The sequence below is a fragment of the Homarus americanus genome, unplaced genomic scaffold, assembly GCF_018991925.1.
Source record: "Homarus americanus isolate GMGI-L3 unplaced genomic scaffold, GMGI_Hamer_2.0 scaffold57511, whole genome shotgun sequence".
Taxonomy (NCBI): domain Eukaryota; kingdom Metazoa; phylum Arthropoda; class Malacostraca; order Decapoda; family Nephropidae; genus Homarus; species Homarus americanus.
The window spans coordinates 54,897-82,799 of NW_024753206.1; the positions used below are offsets into that span (position 1 = coordinate 54,897).

The following is a 27,903-nucleotide window of genomic DNA, read 5'->3' on the forward strand; positions in this document are numbered from 1 at the left end:
AGCACCCACAGAATCACACCAAACATAGCGTATAGAGTTCTATAATATGGCAAGAAGCTGACAAGTATCAGCAATCCCCAATGTAATGAGTCTTAACATGTGGCAGAGTAGCACTTGGTAGGTCAGCTAAGGATGGAACAGGAATTTCACAATCAAAATTGGTATCAAGAGAAAACAGCTGGATGGTGGCGTGAGGCTGAGGGAGGTATGTAGCACACAGCTATTATTGTTAAACCTAATTTAGAGTAATTGAGCAAGAAAGCCTGAATTTCATTCTAATTATAGTCTATTTAAATGAGGTCTCTTTCTTGAGTTTGAGCTTGTCCCGGGCAGTATTTTCCTGATCAAGAGACGCCCCCCCGCCCCCCCTAGAAAGTCAACCCAGTCAATGTGTGAAAAAGTGCCAGTTTATCTGAGGAGGTGAACTGTAGACCTTCAGTCAGTGTCTCAATGGCATAAACAATTCCCTCAGCACAACCCTCGAAACTAGACCCATTAGAGAAATGGTTGATCACCCAGACCAAGACCATAGTCTATACGGTTCATCAACTGTGTATGAAGAGCTCATGTGTGAAGTTTGGTTGCAACATGTGGAGACCACTTGTCTAAAGCCAAACAGTTGGATGGACAGCAACAGTTAACTTGTCCTCCTAAACATTTTAATATGAGAGATGAAAAGCCCATTATAAATATATGTCCTGCACCTATGTATATAATTATCTATGATCCCACTTCAATATATTTTTCTTATTTTGCTACTACAGGGTACAGGAGGACATTTCTTGCAAGGTCAATTACCGGTACAGTAGTCACTTTCCAGAATTGATAATTTAGCCTACGAATAATTCCACTTGGGTGAAGATTCAGATTAATTGGCATTGTCAATCAACATGAAACAGTGCAAAATCACCCTGGAGATTAAGAACTCACTTTTTATACTATGTTTACTATTTAAAGATATGAGGAAGTATTCACAGAACATTCTTACTTGAAACTTAGGACCTTCCCTGGACCTCTCTATACCTTCTTCACTATCATATCATATTCCCCCTTCTCTGGTGTTTGTGTGTCCCACGATCCATCCCATACAAGAGGACAGGAGTAAATAGGACAGATAAATAGACTGACAAAATTAATAAAAATGCACAAAGACCTATGTTGATCAGAGGAACTGGAAAACTTTGTCAGTATAAGATGTACTGACATGCCCGAGTTATTAATTTGTATAATAGGCCAATATTAAGTTAACACTTAATGTCCTACTTTAGGAAACTGGACGATCAACTACAGTACTGCTATTACAGCATTATATCATACATATTGCACTTGGTTAACTCTAATTATTGTCATTTCCATTCTTAAACTTAGCCAGATAAATGACTAATGTAAAGCATAATAACTGATGAGCATCGACAAACTTTTAATCACTCTACTTGATGAAGCAAGCCAGACTACCAAACTATGCCACTAATGCTGGAAGTCTCATATTAAAGATAAAGGCAAGAGTCCCAGAGCTTCACACTACAGTGCAATGACGAGGAAGGTCATAAGAATCACCTGTGAGTGACCCATCTCTAACAGTACAGTACTGTTGTGTACAAACTTATCTAAGAAAGGTTGGATCCTTTATCTCGCACTGGTAAATATCCCGTGTAACACTACACTTCAAGGGCAAATATTACGACTAACTGAGCTAACAGGATTTGGAACATTTTTTACAGAGAAGCATAATACTGTATATACACTCTATATACATTACCAATAGGTAAAGCCCTTCTGCAACTACAGTATACTTTATGGACGAACTGGAGCAAAAATGTGCAACACATTTTCTTGGCCAAATATATTATACCTACATAAATTATTGCAAGACCTCTTTTGTGATATTAGCATTAAGCTTATAGGAGTTTCAAGCTTTCAAGGCAACAATTAAAATACCTGAGAGGTAAAAACATATAACAGTTGTGGCTGCAGCAATGGAAAATTTTTCCAATTTTTTATTCAACCCAAAAATGTAAATGCTACGAGACACGGCTCTTGCTTACCCCTGGTACAGTGCCTCCCCCGGCCCCACTTAGCCACACGTGACCACTAGTTTATGTGAGTAATAAAAACGGACGGGTTTTGTCAATAAGTGTTAAACTATATTGACTTAGACTAGTATTAGCATCTTGTTAATTTATATTTAAATACAATAATATATAATAGATAAAAGTCATTAAAACATAAAAATAGAGCATCCACATATTACAATAACAACAATGATTGGCACTTAATATAGGAGGTCTCCCCTTAATTGTACAGTAAGGCACTATGAAAATGAGCTGCTCGAGCTTTATCACATCCTCGGTATACAACCTACAGTAACAATGTGGCACAACGAAATGTTTATTAATATGCGTTAGCCTCGCAGCATCTAAGCCTGGTCCCCAAATTTTTTGCATCTAGCTCAGGTATATGAGACAACGCAAGATAAACCTGGACCATGGTTAAAACATCACTTTAAGATATAAAACTATAATTTTTCATGAGACTTTGTAGTACAAAAGGTTCATTGACAAAATTGGGTTTTGTTTTTAATTTTTTATCCAAGTGGTGTTTTTGTTTTTTTTCATTGGTCCTTCAGACTTACTGGTTCCCTTCAGTAGTCTTGGAAGCAGTTCTAATCTATAATTCTAAGAAATTCAGCTAATAATTTTCCCAGAAGGCAAGCGCTACTCATCCTGGTCCATCCTAAATGCACTCTTATGGCTTATGGGTCACTGCCAGGCATGCAAGGATCAGCCGGGCAACAAATAGGGTCAGCTGAATCAGAGTCACTATGGCACACACGTTGCATGCAGAATGAAAAAGACTTTCGCGCACTACGTACTGTCGCTCGTCCTTGGGCCTGTACATTTCCAGTTCATCTTCCAGATCAGACACACGGGCTTTGAGTTCGTTGCGTTCGTAGAGGATCTCTTTGAGCTCGGTCATTGTGAAGCGAGGTCGATTTGGGTCATCGCGATCAAACACCAACTTGTTTGTTAAGTCCGGACTATCACTCTGAAAAGTTATGATAAAAAAGTTTATTAACATGCAATACATGACTTCCTTATTATTGTACTTATAAGCTAACAATGAATTATATATAACACAATTTTAGAAGAATACAGTACTGTATCTTAAGTAACATCTCCAACAACATGCTCAATATATTTTGCCCTTACAAGAGAGGAGGGATTTGTAATTTGTAGAAGACAGGGTCCACTGCAAAAAAACAATAATGAAGTTATGGTCCCTTTCATTTAAACTCATATACTGTACAGTATTACCAATGGTAGATAAGAAGGTTTTTGAATAGGGGAGGGGGGGGGGGACAGTAGTGGTTCTCAACCACCTACATAAACCTCAATCTGAAATAAGGAAACAGTATTGGTATTTTCCCTTCGGCCATGAGTGGTTAAAAGAGATGGGAGCTGAAGTCCCTTCAATCCCCACTGTACAGTATATTACAATGAACATCACATTTGAAAAATATTTGAATTTAACACTGACTGAACTACCTACCTACTTTAACTTGAAAATATTACAGAGAAACTTGTTAGTATGGCATTTCACATTTAGAAAACATGAGATATCAAACAGGATCAAAAGCTTACCTTTCACATTTGAACAACATAAGACACACATACAATGCTCATCAGTATCGAGGGTGTGCCAATACTCACACTGGAACAAGCTAGATCCTCATTTTCCTTTTGTGCTAATCCCAGCCGCTGCCTCAACACAGTCACTGTTCGGGTTTCTTCCTGCAGGGCCGCCTGGAGTTCTGCCCTCTCGTCAATCAGTGATCGCATCTGTGAGGCGTTGGTCCGTTGCCTCCGACGTAACTCCCGATTGACATGGTTCACCTTTTCTAACTGAGACCTTAACTGAAAGTATATAAAAGGGAAAATATTTTTAGAGCTTCTGGTAGTTTTGTTTAGTCATGGAGGAAACAAAGAATAGGTGTAGATATGTAAAGGAAGTACATATGAACTGTATAGAGAGAGAGGAGATTAAGTAAGAATGAAGAGACAAGAAAAATGGGAAACAGGGAAAGGCAAGATGAGGAATGGAAGCTGTACTAACATGAAACTATGGTAATGCATCATGTTGGCAAAGCTTCCATCTAGTGCTGGCTGTAGGGTAGTGAACACCATGAGGTTTATGTAATGATTAATGCCAACACTTTTAATCAACCTCACTTACACATGATATTTTTAATTGAAACATTTAGCTAAAATCTGGAAGAAACATCATGAGCAAGAAATATACCATACTGTACTGTAGTGTATTACACCTGTAACTATCACCAAATCCTGACATCATACAGGCATCCATCAATTTACAAATATTCAATCAAAAATAAAAAAAATAAATAAAATAAATAAATTACCAAGATGCAACTTTTGAAATTTTATATTTACTTTACATTTTTTTCAGGAAAGGATCCCTTTTGTAAATCAAGGGATGCCTGTATTGTACTGTACAGTCAGCAAACAAACGTTCTGCACCTGTAGGTCTGGTGGCCTCTGCAACGATCACTGATTGAGGCCATATTAATTTGGTATGGTTGGTATTTCTGGTTGTGTGATGCATTGTATAACCAGTATGATGTATTTTTTATATCACATTTAGTTAATACAGAGAAATTAACAGGAATCACCCGCGTAAATGAGTGTCATATTGTATAACACCATAAAGGTGCAGAAAATTTTGTTGTTGACTGTACTATACCATACTGTACTGTACTGTACCATACTGTACTGTACCATACTGTACCATACTGTACTGTACTATACTGTACTGTACCATACTGTACTGTACTGTACCATACTGTACTGTACTGTACCATATTGTACTGTACTGTACCATACTGTACTGTACCATACTGTACTGTACTGTACCATACTGTACTGTACCATACTGTACTATACTATACTGTACTGTACCATACTGTACTGTACCATACTGTATCATACTGTACTGTACCATACTGTACTGTACTGTACCATACTGTACTGTACTATACTGTACTGTACTATACTGTACTGTACTGTACCATACTGTACTGTACTGTACCATTCTGTATCATACTGCACTGTACCATACTGTACTGTACTGTACCATACTGTACTGCACTGTACCATACTGTACTGTACTGTACCATACTGCACTGTACCATACTGCACTGCACTGTACCATACTGTACTGTACTGTACCATACTGCACTGTACCATACTGTACTGTACTGTACCATACTGTATCATACTGTACTGTACCATACTGTACTATACCATACATATAAAAGAATAAAAATATCACAAACATTTTCCAGTTCAGTTGTCTTGAGGTGACAATCTTTCTCTGTCTTGTGAAGTTGTTCTCGCTGGGCCTCGATCACTTCCTGCAGGCGCATCACCACCTTCAGGTCCACCTCTGGCGTTGCCCCTGTAAGTCATAATACACTGCCATTACCACACATGAGCTCATAGAGTACATCTAATATTCTAAATGATCTAAATACTAATACTGTCAATCCCAAATGATCTAAAGATATGAAATGATTTAATTCTGAACTCGGTATCACTTTTTAACACGAAGATACTGTATAAACTGACGCTCCTCCTACCCTTTGTCACAGCCCTCCAGCCTATCCACGCTGTCACAATGAATATATGTTTGTATTCTACCCATATCAAACTTTGGGAACTAGGGAGGAATCAGTATCTCTTTATTTCATCACCCCACCACTGATCAGCTTACTAGCCACTCAGGAGACTCAGCTTACTAGCCACTCAGGAGGCTCAGCTTACTAGCCACTCAGGAGGCTGGTCTGTTCTGTGTTACATTGTTATGACCTATATTATCCAGTGTTAGTACAAGGGGTAACTGGATAACACCCTTTCCACATCCAACCAAGACCCCATACAGTCTAAGAGGGGATAAGAGTGACTGTTTGAGTGGATGATGGTACCCTTAGTCTTGGTTAACAAAGACCTCCTCCCCTCCTCTTCTCTCCTTCCTCTTGATCCCCTCCATGCCTATTTCCTCACCCCTCCCACATAGTCTAACAGGGAATAAAGACTGTAAGACTGACCGTTAGAGTGGATGATGGTGCCCTCAGTCTTGGCCAAAGAAGAGGACAACTTGCGGTTCTCGTCCTGAAGGCGTGAGACCATCTCCACCAGCTCATGACTCTCCTCCCGTAGGCGATCCTCAATGTCCTCCAGCTCCTGAAACAACAACAAACTCGTCAATCTTTTCAAAAGCAGGTGTGGCATGTATGCATCTGACCATGTGTGTGTGTGTGTGTGTGTGTGTGTGTGTGTGTGTGTGTGTGTGTGTGTGTGTGTGTGTGTGTGTGTGTGAGAACATACAGGTGGATAGGACGGGGAGTGTAAAAAGTGTAGAGATGGATAGATATGTGGATAAATATATATAGTTGAATAGGTAACTGTGTTGATTACAAGAAACACAAAAAATCAGTTTATCCAAGTTACCCCAACACTACCAACAGTGTATACAGTCTCTATCTATCTAACTAATTATCTATCTGTATACCGTCTCTATCTATCTAACTAATTATCTATCTATCTTTATCTAAACTTCTACCCTCATCACGCTGCCTAGTTCTCCATGCTCGTGTTATGAAAACCACAACACAACACACTGATGAAGACTACGAGTAAAATCATTTGTGTCGTGACATAAGACAAGAGCCATTATAACGGGAGGTCAACACTGAGGGGTCAACAACAAGGGGTCAACACTAGGGTCAACAACAAGAGGTCAACACTGAGGTCAACAACAAGGGGTCAACAAGAGGTCAACACTGAGGGGTCAACAACAAGAGGTCAACACCGAGGAGTCAACAACAAGAGGTCAACACCGAGGAGTCAACAACAAGAGGTCAACACCGAGGAGTCAACAACAAGGAGTCAACACAGAGGGGGTCAACACCTACACCCAGCTATGACCCCCAAACATTAGGTCACAGAGTGTAAATAAAGGTCATTCTATAGGTTTTAAATGTGTTTAGTGTGAGTAAACATTGGGAGATTTTTAAATGGTGTTTTGGGTCTAGAAAACACACATAAACATTGTGGTAAACACCTTGACATTTAACACAATAAGACCGTAATACTGTGGCCACTAACAGCCTGGGTGTTGTGAGGGTACAAGGAGGTACAAGGGGAGGGTACATGGGAGGTACATGGGAGGGTATGGGAGGGGGTACATGGGAGGGTACATGGGAGGGTGCATGGAGTGCATGGGAGGGTGCATGGGAGGGTACATGGGATGGGGGCATGGGAGGTACATGGGAGGGTATGGGTACATGGGAGGGTACATGGGATGGGGTACATGGGAGGGTACATGGGGAGGGTACATGGGAATACATGGGAGGGTACAAGTGGGGGGTGCAAGGGAGGGGTACATGGGAGGGGGTGGGAGGACAAGGGGGTACAAGGGAGGGGTACATGGGAGGGTACATGGGAGGGTACATGGAGGGTACATGGGAGGGTACAAGGGTATAAGGGAGGGTACATGGGGTACATGGGGTACATGGGAGGGTGCATGGGAGGGTACATGGGGTACATGGGAGGGGTAATGGGAGGGGGTGCATGGGAGGGGGTACATGGGGAGGGTACATGGGAGGGTACAAGGGAGGGTACATGGGAAGGGGTACAAGGAGGGTACAAGGGAGGGCACATGGGAGGGTGCATGGGAGGGGTGGGGGTACATGGAGGGTACAAGGTACATGGGGAGGGTACAGGGAGGGGTGCAGGGAGGGCATGGGGTACAAGGGAGGGTGCATGGGAGGGTACAGGGAGGGTGTTGGGAGGGTACATGGGAGGGCATGGGGAGGTGCATGGGAGGTGCAAGGGGAGGGTACACATGGGGAGGGTACATGGGAGGGTGCATGGAGGTGCATGGGGTACATGGGAGGGGGGGTACAAGGAGGGTACAAGGGGAGGGTACAAGGGAGGGTACATGGGAGGGGTACATGGGAGGGTACATGGGAGGTGCATGGGAGGGTACATGGGAGGGTACAAGGGGAGGGTACATGGGAGGGGGGCAAGGGAGGGTACAAGGGTACAAGGGGTGCATGGGAGGTGCATGGAGGGGCACATGGGGGGTATGGGGAGGGTATGGGGGTACAAGGGAGGGTACATGGGAGGGGCATGGGAGGGTACAAGGAGGGTGGGGGAGGGTACATGGGGTACATGGGAGGGTACATGGGTACATGGGGAGGGTCATGGGAGGGGGGGAGGTCATGGGAGGTGCAAGGGAGGTGCAAGGAGGCATTATAGGAATGGGATGGGCGGGGTCTCTCGTTCATCAGGTAGTGTTAATGCAGGTGTGGTAGTGTGCAGCGACCACGACCACGCCGCCCGCCACACACACACACACACACACACACACCTTTACAGTCCGTGTGGCATTAAATCCTCTCAACAATAACACCACCTCCACCATTCTCTCCAACAATAACACCACCTCCACCATTCTCTCCAACAATAACACCACCATCTTCCCAACAATAACACCACCTCCACCATTCTTCTCAACAATAACACCACCACCACTCTCTCCAACATAACACACCACCACCACTCTCCCCAACAATAACACCACCTCCACCATTCTCTCCAACAATAACACCACCTCCACCATTCTCTCCAACAACCATCTAAAGTAGTAATCTCTCCTCCACCTCTCAAGTTCACAACCAATTTCAACGTTAACAGCATCATCACCCCAGCACCTGGCGTCTTCTCCCTCCTCCCCCTCCGCTCCTCTCTCCTCCCCATCCCCTCCCCCACATCCTTCTCTCCTCCCCTCCACCCTCCCCTCCCCCTCACAACAACTTCCAATATGAGATAACATGACAGAGGTCCTATAACTGTTGTATTACTGGAGATTCATGTCATCTTGTACATAGACGTGGCACTGGAAACTTTATTATGGCGCGACGGAGTAAATTCGCTATTGAGTGCCATTAAAACCCAGAATTATGGTGCCACGGACTTTTATTGGCGCAGAGGAGTGTAGCTTGTATTCAGTGCCATTAAAACGTAGAATTATGGTGCCATGGATTTTATTGTGCCGCAGAGGAGTGTAGTCTGTATTCAGTGCCATTAAAAGGGAGAATTATGGTGCCATGGCCCTGTATAATGGAGCGAGGAGGGACATGGCCCACCTTTATCCCCCCTCTTAACCTGTTGGCCTTAACTACAGGTGTGTCAGGTGAGTGTGCCATCGTTAATTAAGGGGAAGGGGAGGAGGGGGGAGGTGACAATGATGGGGGGGAGTTGTGAAGTGACTGGATAGGGAAGGGAAGAGAGGGAAGAGGAGGAAGAGATGGTGGGGGAGGGAAAGAGGTGAAGGAGGGGGATGTTTATATAATGGGGAGAACACTGACAGCGAAATGCAATGACGGAATTGTTAGGAAGGGGAGGAAGGAGGAGGAAGGAAGGAAGGAAGGAAGGAGGAAGGAAGGAAGGAAGGAAGGGGGGGGAGGAGGAAGGAAGGAAGGAAGGAGATAGGACACACACACACTAATACAACATTAACCCCGCAGATAAAAAGACACACACCATTAGCTCTCAGTGGTTCAACAAGTGAATTTGCATACAAGGAAAAAATGTCACACACACACACACAACACACACACAACAACACACACACACACACACACACACACACACACACACACACATACATACATACATACATACATACATACATAGAGAATTACCTCAATGTACCCAACCACTGCAGAGGATCAATAACTGGCTCTCAGCTCAACAAGGCAGGGAAACCAGACCAATTGTGTGTGTGTGTGTGTGAAGTGAGGCGGAGAGGGTTTGGGGAGGGGTTGGGGAGGGGTTGGGGACGGGTGGGGGGGCAACAATTCTCACAGGCCCCCAAAAAAAAATGCCCTCGAAGTTCCGTTTGTTTTGGGTCGGTTTAACTAAAAGAACAAAAACACACGTACAGTTAAACCCCAACAAATATAAACCTAAAAAACAAAAAACAAATATTCGATACGGCAGTTTGATGTTTATATAAATGTTTGGGTTTAATATTTTTTTTGTTGGTTTATTTTCTAAGGGAGGAATAAGCCGTGCGAGGTTAGTGTAGAAGAGAGTGAAGAATGTGAGAGGGTAGGAGGCATTTTGGCTTTCGATTTGTCTCGAATGGTGCAGTATACATCAGGTGGTCTCTCTCTCTCTCTTAGCTAATAATAATAATGGTTACCCCTCATGTAACGTGCATGGCCGCCCCAAGAACCACCCAGGCGTGAATTTGCTTAAGGTGTAGAAGCTGTCACCAACACAACAACCACACCCTAAGTTAACGGGCTGCATGTCCCAGTGTCAAGGAATAGTCCGAGAGAACCGGACAACTCGCTAACTGCACTGGCTAACCATTACCTCGGAACACAAATCTATTTACATCCAGGTCCCCAATTACTGGTGGGTAGACAGAGGCACCACAAGGGCATCGACCACGTAAAATGTCCTCCAGCCAAGTTTCATTACATCCAATCCCGACCAAGAGTGCACATGGCTCCTCCTGGTAATAAGCAACGTGATGGCTCGGCGGGCTTGTCCTTGGCTCAGCTGAAGAACTGTTTACTCTTCCTGTGTATCTATATTGTTTACATGTATATTGTTTGTGCACCTAGAGTCTATGTACACATTGTTTGTATCCCTGTACTGTCTACCTATATACTGAATCAATGTGAACTAATATGACAATTTTACTGAATAAATATAACTTTCAACCTACTAATAATAATAATAATACTGTGTATGTATGTATGTATGTATGTATGTATGTATGTATGTATGTATGTATGTATGTATCTCACCACTTCACATCGAAAAACAAAACAGTAAATCAGTTCATTAAATTAGAATTCTATCCGGTTCTTCTCACACCCAAAACACAGCCGGAATTAAAACTTAAAAACAAAAAACTCTCCAAACTTTTAAAAACTTCTGAAACTTTTAAAATACAACAAACTTTGGTCTCAATTACTGGTGTGTGTTGGAGAGTGTTGGCGGCAGGACAGAACTAAAGGTAATTCGGATATGTGAACGAAAGCTATTGATTTTTATAGTGAGAACAGGAGGTAGATTTCGTAATGTTTCGTCCATAAAATCATTCTTTTATGGGAGGTGTGAACGATCCAATCTGACTTAACATACATTGATTTAACATTGGGTAAGATTTAACCTAACCTAACCTAACCTAACCCAACCCAACCTAACCTAACCCAACCTAATCTAAGCTAACATAACCTAATCTAACCAAACCTGACCTAATCTGACCTGACCTGACCTTACTTAGCCTTTAAAGATTAACTTCAGGTGAAACTTTTTAATCAACAATGACAATTATCTATGACAGGTGTAGTGATAGAGTCACTCAACAGGTGTAGCAGTAGACAGTCACTCAACAGGTGTAGCAGTAGACAGTCACTCAACAGGTGTAGCAGTAGACAGTCACTCAACAGGTGTAGCGGTAGACAGTCACTCAACAGGTGTAGCGGTAGACAGTCACTCAACAGGTGTAGCGGTAGACAGTCACTCAACAGGTGTAGCAGTGGACAGTCACTCAACAGGTGTGGCGGTAGACAGTCACTCAACAGGTGTAGTAGACAGTCACTCAACAGGTGTAGCAGTAGACAGTCACTCAACAGGTGTAGCGGTAGATAGTCACTCAACAGGTGTAGCAGTAGACAGTCACTCAACAGGTGTAGCAGTAGACAGTCACTCAACAGGTGTAGCAGTAGACAGTCACTCAACAGGTGTAGCAGTAGACAGTCACTCAACAGGTGTGGTGAACAGTCACTCAACAGGTGTAGCAGTGGACAGTCACTCAACAGGTGTAGCAGTAGACAGTCACTCAACAGGTGTAGCAGTAGACAGTCACTCAACAGGTGTAGCAGTACAGTCACTCAACAGGTGTAGCAGTAGACAGTCACTCAACAGGTGTAGCAGTAGACAGTCACTCAACAGGTGTAGCGGTAGACATTCCTCAACACGTGTGGGCGTGGGCGGCAGGTGGGCGGTGATTTACATAAACAGGTTTTTAAAGGCCAGTGACGACCTCGTGGGCTGATAAGTGCTCACGCCACACACTGCTGCATACCTGAACACACACACACACACACACAACCACACACACACACACACACACACACACACACACACACACACACAATCTCACGTATACAAATCACAAATACATAGGCTCCACACACACACACACACACACACACACACACACACACACACACACACACACACACACACACACACACACACACACACACACACACACACACACACACACACACACACACACACACAATCTCACATACAAAATCACAAATACATAGGCTCACACACACACACACACACACACACACACACACACACACACACACACACACACACACACACACACACACACACACACACACACACACACACACACACACACACACACACACACACAATAAACTAGTCTTACTAAACAATACAATAAATAAAATCACTCCTGTATTAGTTCACGTCCACATAATGTATTTTGTAATTTGATTGTATTAATACACTGAATTGATATTGTATAATCCACAATCGAGAAATACAGTTTATTTTGCACCGTGAAATAATACAGCCAGTTTGCATTCTGTAATTCAGTATGTTTATGTATTTTACGTTTTCAAAATGTATACATGAAGTTTGTACGTGCGTTTGTTACAGTTGTTTGTTTGTTACAGTTTATTTTGTATCGTGAGTGTATTACAGGTTTATGAAGCACAGGAGTAATTTACACGGTTTATGGTGATTACAGGTGAGAGGGCGGGGGGTGTAGGTGAGGGGTGTGTTGGTATGGGTGTTGGGTGGGTGGAGGTGGTGTAGAGGGAGGTGAGTGTGTTGGTGTAGGTAGGTGTAGGGTGAGGTGTAGGGTGGGTGTGGGGTGGTGGGTGTAGAGGGTGAGGTGTAGGTGAGGTGTAGGTGAGGGGTGTGTTGGTGTGGGGGTGTTGGGTGGGTGTAGGGGTGGTGGGTGTAGGGGGTGAGGTGGGTGAGGGGTGTAGGTGTGGGGGTGTGTTGGTGTAGGGGTGAGGGTGTGGGGTGGGTGTAGGGGTGGGTGGGTGTGGGGTGGGGGGTGTGGGTGGGGGGTGTGGTGGGGGTGTGTTGGTGTGGGGGTGTTGGGTGGGTGTGGGGTGGGTGTGGGGTGGTGGGTGTGGGGGTGGGGGTGGTGGGTGTGGGGTGGGGTGTGGGTGGGGGTGTGTTGGGTGCAGGGGTAGGTGTGGGGGTGTTGGGTGGTGTTGGGTGGGTGTGGGGTGGGTGTGGGGTGGGTGAGGGTGGTGGATGTGAGGGTGAGGGTGTAGGTGAGGGTGTGGGTGGGGGTGTGTTGGTGTAGGGGTGTTGGATGGGTGTAGGGGGTGTTGGATGGGTGTAGAGGGTGAGGGTGTAGTTAGGGGGTGTGTTGGTGTAGGATTAGGGTGTAGGGTGTGTGGGTGTAGGATTAGGGTGTAGGGTGTGTAGGTGTAGTGTGAGGATGGACATTGGGTGTAGATACAGAGCGAGGTTGAGTATGGATAGAAGTGTTGGTTTGGGTGTTAAGGTGTGGGTGTAGGGTGGGTGTGGAATGTAGGTGTAGATGTGAGAGGCTCGGACGTGGGTGTAGGTGAAGTAAGGGTGTGAGTGAATCTGTGTCTGAGAATATTGAGGTTAAATTGAAAACGAATCTCTGTATGTGTGTGTGTGTGTGTGTGTGTGTGTGTGTGTAATCTATGTGTAGGCATGTTCCGCCCTTCTGTGTGTCTGTTAAGGGTGTGTCAAAATTGGATTCCTTTCTTTCATTTAATCTCCTTGCTTTCATTTAATCTTCCTTTCTTTCATTTAATCTCCCTTTCTTTTCATTTAATCTCCCTTTCTTTCATTTAATCTCCCTCTCTTTCATTTAATCTCCCTTTCTTTCATTTAATCTCCCTCTCTTTCATTTAATCTCCCTTTCTTTCATTTAATCTCCCTCTCTTTCATTTAATCTCCTTTCTATCATTTATTTCCCTCACCTGTTGTTAATATTAGGTCAATCTCCTGTCCCCTCACCTCACTTCCCTCATTCACTCGGCTAGAGAGAGAGAGAGAGAGAGAGAGAGAGGAGACACGATGACTTTCAACTCAACTCAACTTAACGAAGCAGATATTCTCAAACGAAACATTATAAACAAGATCTCGTTAGTTCCGTGACCGTAAAGAGACAGACAGACAGACCAGACAGACCAGACAGACAGACAGGTGAGAGTTCCATCCAGTGACTGTAAACATAGGTCATTAACGAAGAGTATTTACGTGTACAGGTATAAACAAACTGGATTCCTTCACACGGCTGCTCCAAGCTGTCACAAATCCGGATGAGACACTCGGGTGGCTACAGGGATGTGTGTCTTTGAGGATAGCTAAGGTCAATGGGTTCAGAGATTCGTTTCAGCGGTTCAGAGATTCGTTTCCAGCGGTTCAGAGATTCGTTTTATAGTTCAGAGATTCGTTTCAGCGGTTCAGAGATTCGTTTTATAGTTCAGAGATTCGTTCTATATCTCCACGCCTCTGTTTACACCACTAACACCCCGCCACGCCTCTGTTTACACCACTAACACCCCGCCACGCCTCTGTTCCACTAATTACACTAACACCCCGCCACGCCCCTGTTTACACCACCTAACACCCCGCCACGCCTCTGTTTACACCACTAACACCCCTGCCACGCCTCTGTTTACACCACTAACACCCCGCCACGCCTCTGTTTACACCACTAACACCCCGCCACGCCCCTGTTTACACCACTAATACCCCACCACGTCCTGTTTACACCACTAACACCCCGCCATCCTTGTTTACACCACTAACACCCCGCCACGCCCTTTCCAACCAACAGAAGGTGAAGTAAACAGATGTAAACAAACATTGACAAATTGTGGACGATTCGGAATACGACATTTGTTTACACCGTCGCACATCGTCTCAAGAAGGTCGTCTGACGTATTAGGATGGTCGTGTAAGTCGCTCCCTTGTAGATTACAGGAACAGACAGACACACAGGCAGATAGACAGACAGACAGACAGACAGACAGACAGACAGACAGACAGACAGACAGACAGACAGACAGACAGGATAGACAGATAGACAGACAGACAGACAGACAGACAGACAGACAGACAGACAGACAGACAGACAGACAGACAGACAGACAGACAGATAGACAGACAGATAGACAGACAGACAGACAGACAGACAGACAGACAGAGACAAACAGGCAGGCAGGCAGACAGACAGATAGACAGACAGACAGACAGACAGACAGAACTAGGGCAAGCAAGAGCTGAATAATGCTACCCAATTAAATGTTTATCTCACAGTCACGTACACGTCTGAATATAAGTCTGTCGTCCACGTGTTAACCCAGATGGTGTTGTAAAGATGCATGTCCGCCTGCTTCACCGCCTCCTTCAGGAAGTGTAGGGAGTGAGGTCCTCTTTTATTTACATACACACACTCAACTACACACTCTAGATACACTCAAATACACTCTTACTAACACACACTTACCTATATACTTATCATCCAGCCGTTCCACAGATTCTCCCTGCTGTAGGTGTGTAGTTACTCTCTCTCTCTCTCTCTACACATCAGTCTCAATTACCCAGTGTTGTTAACGGCCCTCGAGCCAATAGCAGCGACTCAGGAACCTTGTGTGTACTTTCTCTTGACGTCCAGTCCTCCCCTCTTCCTCCTCCTCCTCCTCCTCCTCCTCCTCCTCCTTCTCCTCCTCCTCCTCCTCCTCCTCCCCTCCATCAAGACAATACCGACACAACACAACAATGATTTCCCTTCTCTAACAGCCATGGTTAGGTCAGGTCAGGTCATAGTTAGGGTAGGTTAGGTTATGGCATGAGTGGGGTTAAGGTTAGGTCTTGAGAGAGTGGGGTTAGAGATGAGTGGTCTTGAGAGGGTGGGTTAGGATTAGGATTAGGTCTTGGGAGGTAGGTTGTTGAGTTAGGTCTTGGGAGGTTAGATTAGGTTAGGTTAGGTCTTGAGAGGGTAGGTTAGGTTGGAGTTAGGTCTTGGGAGGGTAGGTTAGGATTGAGGTTGGGTTAGGTTGGTATGGCAGGGATAGATTAAGTTATGGAAGGGTTGGGGTTATGTTAGGTTAGGTTAGGTTAGGTTAGGTTAGGTTCAGTACAGCAGACACTATAAATGGCTTTTCCAATATAGCCAACCTCACCAACGCCATAAACTTAGCAAGTAAATTGGAAGCACTTTAATTTTTCGGGCATGGAGTATTTAACACTGCCAACGTCCCTCCCTCCATTATCCCCTCTCCTCCATCACCTCTTCCCTCCCTCCCTCCATCATCCCTCTCTCCCCTTCCTCCATCATCCTCCCCCTTCCTCCATCATCCCCTCTCCCCTTCCTCCATCATCTCCTCTCCTCCCTCCTCCCCTCTCCGGCCGCTGGATGGTGAGAGAGAGAGAAGGGTGGAGAAGAAACTCTGTCGGAGGAAAGTGTTAAATTAATAACATTGTACCTCGTTTACGCCTCTCTCTCTCTCTCTCTCTCTCTCTCTCTCTCTCTCTGTACCTGTATCCGTGTACCTGTCTATGTAACCCCCATCTGTAACATACATAATGACATTTACTGAACATACAGTTACCAATTACTACATAACTACGTAAAAACTTCCCTACCTAACCTAACCTAACCTAACTTATGCCTTACCTAACCTAACACAACCTAACCCTAACCTAACCTAACCTACCTAACCTAACCTAACCTAACCTAAACAAAAGAAAAAAAACTCAACCTAACCTAACGTAAATGTGTACATAATACCGGACACTTATGGCACTGTCTGGCTACCTCCTACCTGAGTGGCCAAGAAGGAGAGGTGATTTTTCCTTTTTATATCTCCAATTTGTCTGATTTTTTTTTTTTTGAGTTCTTATGTTGAAAAAGCTTCGTTCGAACCAGCAACCAGTGAAAGTTTCGTTCACCAGCTAATAAACCAGTGAAAGTTTAATTACCAGCTTAAACCAGTGAAAATATCGTTCGCCAGCTTAATAAACCAGTGAAAAATATCGTTCGAACCGGCAAAACCAGTGAAATATATCGTTCGCCAGCTTAACCAATGAAAAGTATCGTTCGCCAGCTAATAAACCAGTGAAAAATATCGTTGGGCTTAATAAACCAGTGAAAATATCGTTTTGCCAGCTTAATAAACCAGTGGATTATCGTTCGCCGGCAATAAACCAGTGAAATATATCGTTCGCCAACAACAGATGAAGAAAAGTATCGTTCGCCAAAGAGATGCCAGATAGTGCCAGATGTTCAGGGTATTTTGATCACCTGTACACACTCACTCAATCACACACAAACACTCACTCACTCACACACAAACACACACTCACTCACTCACTCCTCCTCACACACACCTCACTCCTCCACTCACTCCACACACACACCACTCCTCACTCACTCCTCCTCCTCACACACAACACACACTCCACTCACTCACTCCACACCTCACAGGCGTCTATCAGGGGCAGGCGGCTCATTCTCAACCTTACCTGTAATAAGAAAGATACTGTGTTTAAAGACCACTAATTTACAGGTGTGTTGCTATATTAAAGACCACTAATTACAGGTGTGTTGCTATATAACCTAAAGACCACTAATTACAGGTGTTGCTATATAACCTTAAAGACTACTAATTACAGGTATGTTTGCTATAACCTAAAGACCACTAATTACAGGTGTTGCTATAACCTTAAAGACCACTAATTACAGGTGTGTTGCTATATAACTAAAGACCACTAATTACAGGTGTGTTTGCTATATAACCTAAAAGACCACTAATTACAGGTGTGCTGCTATATAACCTTAAAGCCACTAATTACAGGTGTGCTGCTATATAACCTAAAAGACCACTATTACAGGTGTGTTTGCTATATAACCTAAAAGACCACTAATTACAGGTGTGTTTTGCTATATAACCTTAAACACCACTAATTACAGGTGTGTTTGCTATATAACTAAGACCACTATTGAGTGTGTTTATATATAACCTGAAAGACCACTAGTACAGGTGTGTTGCTATATAACCTAAAGACCACTAATTACAGGTGTGTTGCTATATAACCTAAGACCACTAATTACAGGTGTGTTGCTATATAACCTAAAGACCACTAATTACAGGTGTGTTTGCTATATAACCTAAAAGACCACTAATTACAGGTGTGCTGCTATATAACCTAAAGACCACTAATTACAGGTGTGTTGCTATATAACCTAAAAGACCACTAATTACAGGTGTGTTTCTTATAACCTAAAAGACCACTAATTACAGGTGTGTTTGCTATATAACCTAAAAGACCACTAATTACAGGTGTGCTGCTTATATAACCTAAAAGACCACTAATTACAGGTGTGTTTGCTATATAACCTAAAGACCACTAATTACAGGTGTGTTTGCTATATAACCTAAAAGGCCACTAATTACAGGTGTGTTTGCTATATAACCTAAAGAGCCACTAATTACAGGTTTGTTTTTTTTGGTGTGTTGCTATATACTAAAAACCACTAATTACAGGTGTGCTGTATATATAAAGAGCCACTAGTGTGTATATAACTAGATTGTGTTTGCTATATAACCTAAAAGACCACTAATTACAGGTGTGTTTGCTATATAACCTAAAGCCACTAATACAGGTGTGTTGTGTGCCTAAAAGACCACTAATTACAGTGTGTTTGCTATATAACCTAAAAGACCACTAATTACAGGTGTGCTGCTATATAACCTAAAGACCACTAATTACAGGTGTGTTGCTATATAACCTTAATAAGACCACTAATTACAGGGTGTGTTTGCTATATAACCTAAAGGCCACTAATTAGAGGTGTGCTTATATAACCTTAAAGACCACTAATTACAGGTGTGCTGCTATATAACCTAAAAGACCACTAATTACAGGTGTGTTTGCTATATAACCTAAAGACCACTAATATACAGGTGTGTTTGCTATATAACCTAGACCACTAATTACAGGTGTGCTATATATACCTAACTCTTTTTAACAGTACAGGTATGTTAATATATATATGAGGTTAATTATAATACAATTTAACTAAGTACATTATTTAATTTTGTTTACATTACCTGTGGAGTTACCTGGTGGCTCCCTTATATAATTATCACAGCCTACACACACACGTTCACGTTCACTCACACTTCGTACACCTACACACGTTCACGTACACTCTCACACACACGTTCACGTACACCTACACGTTCACGTACACCTACACACGTTTACGTACACCTACACACGTTCACGTACAGCCACTCAAAAGAACTATCTGTACGGGGTGATCGAGGAGGAAGAAAAAGAGGAGAAAGAAGAGAGGGAAGAAGATAAGAAGGAGAAGAAGGAAGAAGAAAGGAAGAAGAAAGTAGAAGAGGAAGAAGGGAAGAAGAAGGAAGAAGAAGAGGAAGGGAAGAAGAAGAGGAAGAAGAGAAGGGGATATACACAACACACACAACAAATAACAAGATAATGATGTTATTGACAGTAAACAACAATAACAAAGCAACAACAACAACAAAACAACAACAATAACAAAACAACAAAAGCCAAATCATGGTGTCATTGGCAGTAAACAACAACAACAACAAGGCCTCAGTGTGGGGAGTATTATGCACTGGGAGAAAAACAGACACATTTACCAGCTGCTGTGACCACTAAAACACTGACCATGTACACGTCTTTTGAGAGGGGGGGGGGTTAGGTCTGGTAGGTTCACACACACACACACACACACACACACACACACACACCTTCAAAACACCAATTTAGACCATGGACCTGACCCTCTCTTCCCCTCCCCTCCTCCCCTAACACTCCATCCCTCTCTAGTCAAGTGTCCGTTTTACCAAGTTGGGGTGATAAGCGGGCTCATTTCCCTCACTTTACGTCGCCCAACACCCCTCTCTCCCCACACCCCCCAATTCTCCTCTCCTCCCCACCCCTCCCCTCCTCTCTCCCCCACACACCCCCTTCCCCCTCTTTCCCCCACACACCTTCCCCTCTTTCCCCCACACCCCCCTCCCCTCTCTCCCCACCCCACTTCTCCTCTCTTCCCCCCACACCCCCTCCTCTCTCCCCCACACACCCCTCCTCCTCTCTCCCCCACACCACAAGACCACAAGTCGCCTACAGCCCTCCTCACCGCCACCTACAGTATAACCCTTCAACCTTACATCCAGAGGCCTTGGATAGTGAACCTCTTGCACACACACACACACACACACACACACACACACACACACACACACACACACACACACACACCAGATGGTGAGAGTGTTCCATCACTACTATCCAAGAATACCACCACCACCACATTACCATCCCCACAGCCACCATCCCCCACTACCAACCACACCTACCATCCCTACCACCACCATCCCACATTAAGTCCCCAAGAGGTCCTGATGCTGACCTATACTGAGAGAGGGTGGTGGTAGATATCAGGTCCCACGATCCCACCACAACCACGCCCCACCACACATCCACGTCCCGCCACAACCACGTCCACCACAACCACACAATTACGTCCCACCACAACCACACCACACAATTACGTCCTGCCACAACCACGCCCCACCACACAACCACGTCCCCACAACCACGCCCCACCACACAACCACGTCCCGCCACAACCATCCCGACAACCACGCCCCACCACAACCACGTCCCACCACAACCACGTCCCCACAACCACGCCCCACCACAACCACACAATTACGTCCCACCACAACCACCCCACCACAACCACGTCCCAACAACCACACAACCACGCCCAATCAAGTCCGTAAATACAGTAATGGTCCGGAATTCTGGAGGTTGGACTTGTCTCAGATCTTGTTATGAGTTTTAACACAATATGGAAATAAAGACAGACACGAGGACGGACAGACACAAGGACGGACAGACATAAAGACGAACGCGAGGACGGACAGACACGGAACGGACAGACACAGGACGGACAGACAGACACAAGGACGGACAGACATAGCAGACAGACATAAGGACGGACAGACACAAGGACGGACAGACATAGACAGACATGAGGACGGACAGACACGAGGCCGGACAGACACAAGGACGGACAGACACAAGGACGGACAGACACGAGGAACGGACAGACACAAGGACGGACAGACACAAGGACGGACAGACACGAGGACGGACAGACACGAGGACGGACAGACACAAGGACGGACAGACACAAGGACGGACAGACACAAGACGGACAGACACAAGGACGGACAGACACAAGGACGGACAGACATAGACAGACACGAGGACGGACAGACACGAGGACGGACAGACACGAGGACGGACAGACACAAGGACGGACAGACATAGACAGACACGAGGACGGACAGACACGAGGACGGACAGACACGAGGACGGACAGACACAAGGACGGACAGACACAAGGACGGACGGACAGACGCAAGAGACGGACAGACATAGACGAACACGAGGACGGACAGACACGAGGACGGACAGACACAAGGACGGACAGACACAAGGACGGACAGACAGCACAGGGGACGGACAGACACAAGGACGGACAGACACGAGGGACGGACAGACACGAGGACGGACAGACACGAGGACGGACAGACACAAGGACGGACAGACACAAGGACGGACAGACACAAGGACGGAGACATAGACAGACACGAGGACGGACAGACACAGGACGGACAGACACGAGGACAGACAGACATAGACAGACACGAGGACGGACAGACAGACAGGGACAACTAATATAATGAAGTGATTCTCGTATATTTCGCCAGATGAATGAATGTTGACGTCAATAACCTAACTAACCTAAACTACTAACTAACAAAACCCCTAACCAAATCTAACCTAAACCTAACCAACACTAAACCTAACCAACACCTAACCTAAACCAAACACCTAACCTAACCAAACCACACCAACCAAACCTAACCTAAACCTAACCAACACCTAAACCTAACCAACACTCTAACCATACCTAACCTAAACCTAACCAAACCTAACCAAACCTAACCAAACATAACCTAAACCTAACCAACACCTAACCTAACCAAACCTCTCTTAACAACTCCAAGCAACAACCTGACACAACACGTTCTGTCATACACCAAGTTTGAAACAAATCTATCAAGTTTATTGGAAGTTATCGATAAGTGCGTGTGTGTGTGTGTGTGTGTGTGTGTGTGTGTGTGTGTGTGTGTGTGTGTGTGTGTTACCATGAGGCTGATTTAGGGTTTCTCTCTCTCTCTCCAAGACGAACATACAAAAGGTGCCACCTTAGTTAACCCAACCTGACCTCTGACCCATATAGCACACAGGTAACTAATTTATAAGTCTGCCAGAAAGGTTAGGATAGGATAGGTTGGGTTGGGTAGAGGTTAGGTTAGGTAGGAGGTTAGGGTAGGCAAAGTGTGCTGATATAAGAACACACACACACACACACAAAGAGGTGAGGGAGGGTGGTAGGTGTGAGAGTATCGACTTAACATCAACCACCACCCAGATTACTTCCTCCCCATCACCATCACCACCATCACCACCATCACCATTAACACCACCAATATAAACAACCACTGTGTATCACCGACACTTATATCACTACCACCATAACAACGATCACCACCATCACCTACTGGAGGTGTGTGTGTGTGTGTGTGTGTTACAACAACTCATACGTTCCTGTGACGTCCTGAGGAACCTGACGTTGACGTCTGGGTGCGCCCTCTGTGACGTCCTGAGGGACCTGACTGCCCTCTGTGACGTCCTGGGGGACCTGACCGCTCTTCTGACGTCCTGGGGACCTGACCGCTCTCTGTGTCGTCCTGGGGACCTGATCGCTCTCTGTGACGTCCTGGGGACCTGACCGCCCTCTGACGTCCTGGGGACCTGACCGCTCTCTGTGACGTCCTGGGGACCTGACCGCTCTTGACGTCCTGGGGGACCTGACGCCTTCTGCGACGACCTGGGGGACCTGATCGCTCTCTGTGACGTTCTGGGGACCTGACTCTCTGTGACGACCTGGGGACCTGATCGCTCTCTGTGACGTCCTGGGGACCTGACCGCTCTCTGTGACGACCTGGGGACCTGATCGCTCTCTGACGTCCTGGGGGACCTGACCGCTCTTGTGTGACGACCTGGGGACCTGACCGCTCTATGACGACCTGGGGGACCTGGACCGCTCTCTGTGACGCCCTGGGGGACCTGACCGCTCTCTGACGACCTGGGGACCTGACCGCTCTTCTGACGTCCTGGGGACCTGACCGCTCTCTCTGTGACGTCCTGGGGACCTGACCGCCTCTGTGACGACTTGGGGGACCTGACCGCCTTCTGACGACCTGGGGACCTGATCGCTCTCTGACGTCCTGGGGACCTGGACCGCTCTGTGACGACCTGGGGGACCTGATCGCTCTCTGAGACGTCCTGGGGACCACCGCTCTCTGTGACGACCTGTGGACCTGATCGCCTCTGTGACGTCCTGGGGACCTACCTGCCTCTGTGACGACCTGGGGACCTGACCGCTCTCTGTGACGACCTGGGGGACCTGATCGCTCTCTGTGACGTCCTGGGGACCTGACCGCTCTCTGTGACGACCTGGGGGACCTGACCGCCTCTGTGACGTCCTGGGGACCTGACTGCTCTGTGACGTCCGGGGACCTGACCGCTCTTCAGACGTCCTGGGGACCTGACCGCCCTCTTGTGACGTCCTGGGGACCTGACCGCTCTCTGTGACGTCCTGGGGACCTGACCGCTCTCTGTGACGTCCTGGGGACCTGACCGCTCTCTGTGACGTCCTGGGGGACCTGACTGCCTTCAGACGTCCTGGGGACCTGACTGCTTCTGACGTCCTGGGGACCTGGACCGCTCTCTGTGACGTCCTGGGGACCTGACCGCTCTCTGTGACGTCCTGGGGACCTGACCGCTCTCTCTGAGACGTCCTGGGGACCTGACCGCTCTCTCTGTGACGTCCTGGGGACCTGACCGCTCTGTGACGTCCTGGGGACCTGACTGTTTCTGACGTCCTGGGGGACGTGACCGCACCTGTCCTGGCTTCATTCCCGCCCTTCACCACCCGAGAGACCCGTAGAGAAGGAACGGGCGGCAATTCCGTTCAGTTGCTGAGGTTTACCTGTGTGTGTGTGTGTGTGTGTGTGTGTGTGTGTGGTGGTAATATTGAAGTGATAGTAGTGGTCATAGTGGTGGTCATAGTGACGACGATGGTGATGATGACAGTGAAGTAAGGGACTGTGTACACGCACGCACGCACGCACGCACGCACGCACGCACGCACGCACGCACACACACACACACACACACACACACACACACACACACACACACACACACACACACACACACACACACACACACAGCCCAATAATCATGATGGTCGATCCACGGCTGACCCACACTCACACCCCCTATAAAATTGATCCGTTTTACCCCAGTATAACCAAATTTCACTCCCAGTATGACCACGTTTCACCCCAGTATCACCCCCAGTATGACCCCAGTCCATCCCAGTTAGAACGCCAATAATTTTTCCATAGTTAAACCAATATGGCGGTAAATTACAGGTCAAAACAGAACCGAGAGAGAGAGAGAGAGAGGAGAGAGAGAGAGAGAGAGAGAGAGAGAGAGAGGAGGACCCTTGAACCACCAGACGTCACTACCTGAAGGAGCCGCTAAAATGAAGGTCTTTGTGATATATCTTCACCCCCCCCTGACGACCTATGGGGGAGGAAGAGGGGTGGAGGAAGAGGGTGGAGGAAGAGGGTGAGGAAGAGGAGGAATAGTAAGGAAGAGAAAATTCCATCACACACACGCACACACACGCACACGCACAAACACACACACACACACACACACACACACACACACACACACACACACACACACACACACACACACACACACACACACACACACCTTTGAGTGTGTTGGGTGACGTTAGGAAGCCTCTCATGATCAGGGTTGTGAGTTCCGCCACACGCTACTGTCTCCTGACTGACTGGATGACTGACTTGACTGGCTGATTAACTGAACTGACTGGATGACTGACTTGACTGAACTAACTGGCTGATTAACTGAACTGACTGGATGACTGACTTGACTGAACTAACTGGCTGATTAACTGAACTGACTGACTAATTAGTGACTTGACTGACTGACTAATTAGTGACTTGACTGACTGACTGGAGGACTGACTAAACTGACTGATCAAATGATTGGCTGACTGAGAGTGTGAACTGAATAAGTATGAGAGAGAGAGAGAGAGTGTGTGTGTGTGTGTGTGTGTGTGTTAGCGTCACTGTTTGTAACCCAGTAATAACAGTTGTGTCCACCAGGTGGCGTTCATCGATAACAAAAGTTAACACTCAGCGGCACCAAGTTAATCTCTCTGTCAGGTTAACATTTACCATTTAGTTTATGTCCGTGTTAACATTTATCATTGGGGGTTATTGGTCATTATTTCATACCTAATGATGGGGGAGGGAGGGAGGGAGGGAGGGGGGGGGGGAGGGGAGGGGGGCGGACGTCATCAAAGAGCAGCATGAGTGGTTTTCGTCACACGCCTGGCAGCAACACCCCAGGCGGAAACAAAATCCCTTACTGCTAGGTCAGGTCAGGTCAGGTCAGGTCAGAGGTCACCAGGTAATTATTGTCTTAATTCATTAATAATTACATGATTATAGATTCTATTTTTAAGGTAATTATATTGGTAGGAATATAATTCACTTGTTATATATATACGTTTAGGTTGTCACTCTGCAAATGGCTGAGTCAAGGTGCAACACCTCTCCCCTCATAGGTCTGCCACACCTTACTACCTCATTTACCACACCTTCCCCTCATCTGCCACACCTTCCCTCATCTGCCACCACCTACCTCATCTGCCACACCTACCTCATCTGCCACACCTTCCCTCATCTGCCACACCTTCCCTCATCTGCCACACCCTACCTCATCTGCCACACCTTCCCTCATCTACCACCTTCCCTCATCTGCCACACCTCCCTCATCTGCCTCACCTTCCCTCATCTGCCACACCTTCCCTCATCTGCCACACCTTCCCTCATCGCCACACCTTCCCTCATCTGCCACACCTTCCCTCATCTGCCACACCTTCCTCATCTGCTACACCTTCCCTCATCTGCCACACCTTCCCATCTGCCACACTTACCTCATCTTGCCACCTTCCCTCATCTGCCACACCTTCCCTCATCTACCACACCTTCCCCATCTGCCACACCTTCCCTCATCTGCCACACCTTCCCTCATCTGCCACACCTACCCCACACCTTCCCTCATCTGTCACACCCACTCATCTGCCACACCCTCATCTACCACACCTTCCCTCATCTACCACACCTTCCCTCATCTACCACACCTTCCCTCATCTACCACACCTTCCCTCATCTGCCACACCTTCCCTCATCTGCCACACCTCCCTCATCTGCCACACCTTCCCTCATCTGCCACACCTACCCTCATCTGCCACACCTTCCCTCATCTGCCACACCTTCCCTCATCTGCCCCACTCCACCTCATCTGCCACACCTCCCTCATCTGCCACACCTTCCCTCATCTGCCACACCTCATCTGCCACACCCCCTCATCTGCCACACCTTCCTCATCTGCCACACCTTACCCTCATCTGCCACACCTTCCTCATCTGTCACACCTACTCATCTGCCACACCTTCTCATCTACAACACCTTCCCTCATCTACTCACACCTTCCCTCATCTACCACACCTTCCCTCATCTACCACACCTTCCCTCATCTGCCACACCTTTCCTCATCTGCCACACCTTCCCCATCTGCCACACCTTCCTCATCTGCCACACCTTACCTCATCTGCCACACCTCCTCATCTGCCACACCTTCCCTCATCTGCCTCACCTTACCTCATCTGCCACACCTCCTCATCTGCCACACCTTCCCTCATCTCACACCTTCCCTCCATCTGCCACACCTTCCTCATCATGTTCACTACACTCATAACATGTAGAGTTACAAGGACAGGTAGAGCATATACCAAGTCAATCTCTCTCTCTCTCTCTCTCCATTCTCATTCTCTCCGCCCAGTCGTTCATTTCAATTATTCATTCACTTCTTTACCCCCGAGAGATGAACGCCTCACTGTCAATACCTCCCCAGGTTGGTCAGACAGGTGGAGCAGCGTCTGTCTCTGTCTGTCTGTCTGTCTCTTCTGCTTGCTTTCAGGCTTCGTGAATCACAAATGACGTACGAATTCGACGAGAGAGAGAGAAATCAGGAGTGTTCGCCAGGCGTCGCGTTTCGCCAGTGCAGACAATGATGCATCACCTGTTTACCCACTGATGAATGAGTTACCTGGCCTGGGGCACGTGTTAACTTGGACTCAAATGACCCTAGGTAGGTTGGCGTTGGTTAGTTGCGTTGGTTGGTTAGTTAGGTTAGGTTAGGTTGTTGGTTAGCGTTAGGGTGGTCAATCTTCAGGAAATAAACAGGGTGAGATTCAAGACAACAGACCTATTGTTTACCTGCATGGGCTGTCACACACACACACACACACACACACACACACACACACACACACACACACACACACACACACACACACACACACCCTGCTCACTTGGTGTTAGAGAAGGACAGTAATTAACCTGAGTGGCTCTGTACTCCACCACCTGAGGCTCCACCCAACCAC

General features: G+C 46.3%; 1 protein-coding gene across 1 annotated transcript in view; it reads right to left on the reverse strand.

Annotated features, from left to right (window-relative positions):
- LOC121855299 (nucleosome-remodeling factor subunit BPTF-like) overlaps window positions 1-24,263 on the reverse strand; it is a 50,969-nt gene extending 26,706 nt beyond the window's left edge. Inside the window, exons 1-6 of the mRNA XM_042350178.1 lie at window positions 24,128-24,263; window positions 22,886-23,847; window positions 6,125-6,260; window positions 5,354-5,475; window positions 3,711-3,914; window positions 2,873-3,045 (exon numbers count right to left, since the gene is read on the reverse strand). Of these exons, the coding sequence (XP_042206112.1) occupies window positions 2,873-3,045; window positions 3,711-3,914; window positions 5,354-5,475; window positions 6,125-6,260; window positions 22,886-23,847; window positions 24,128-24,263 (1,733 nt within the window). The remainder of the gene's footprint in view (window positions 1-2,872; window positions 3,046-3,710; window positions 3,915-5,353; window positions 5,476-6,124; window positions 6,261-22,885; window positions 23,848-24,127) is intronic.
- Window positions 24,264-27,903: the final 3,640 nt, after the last annotated feature.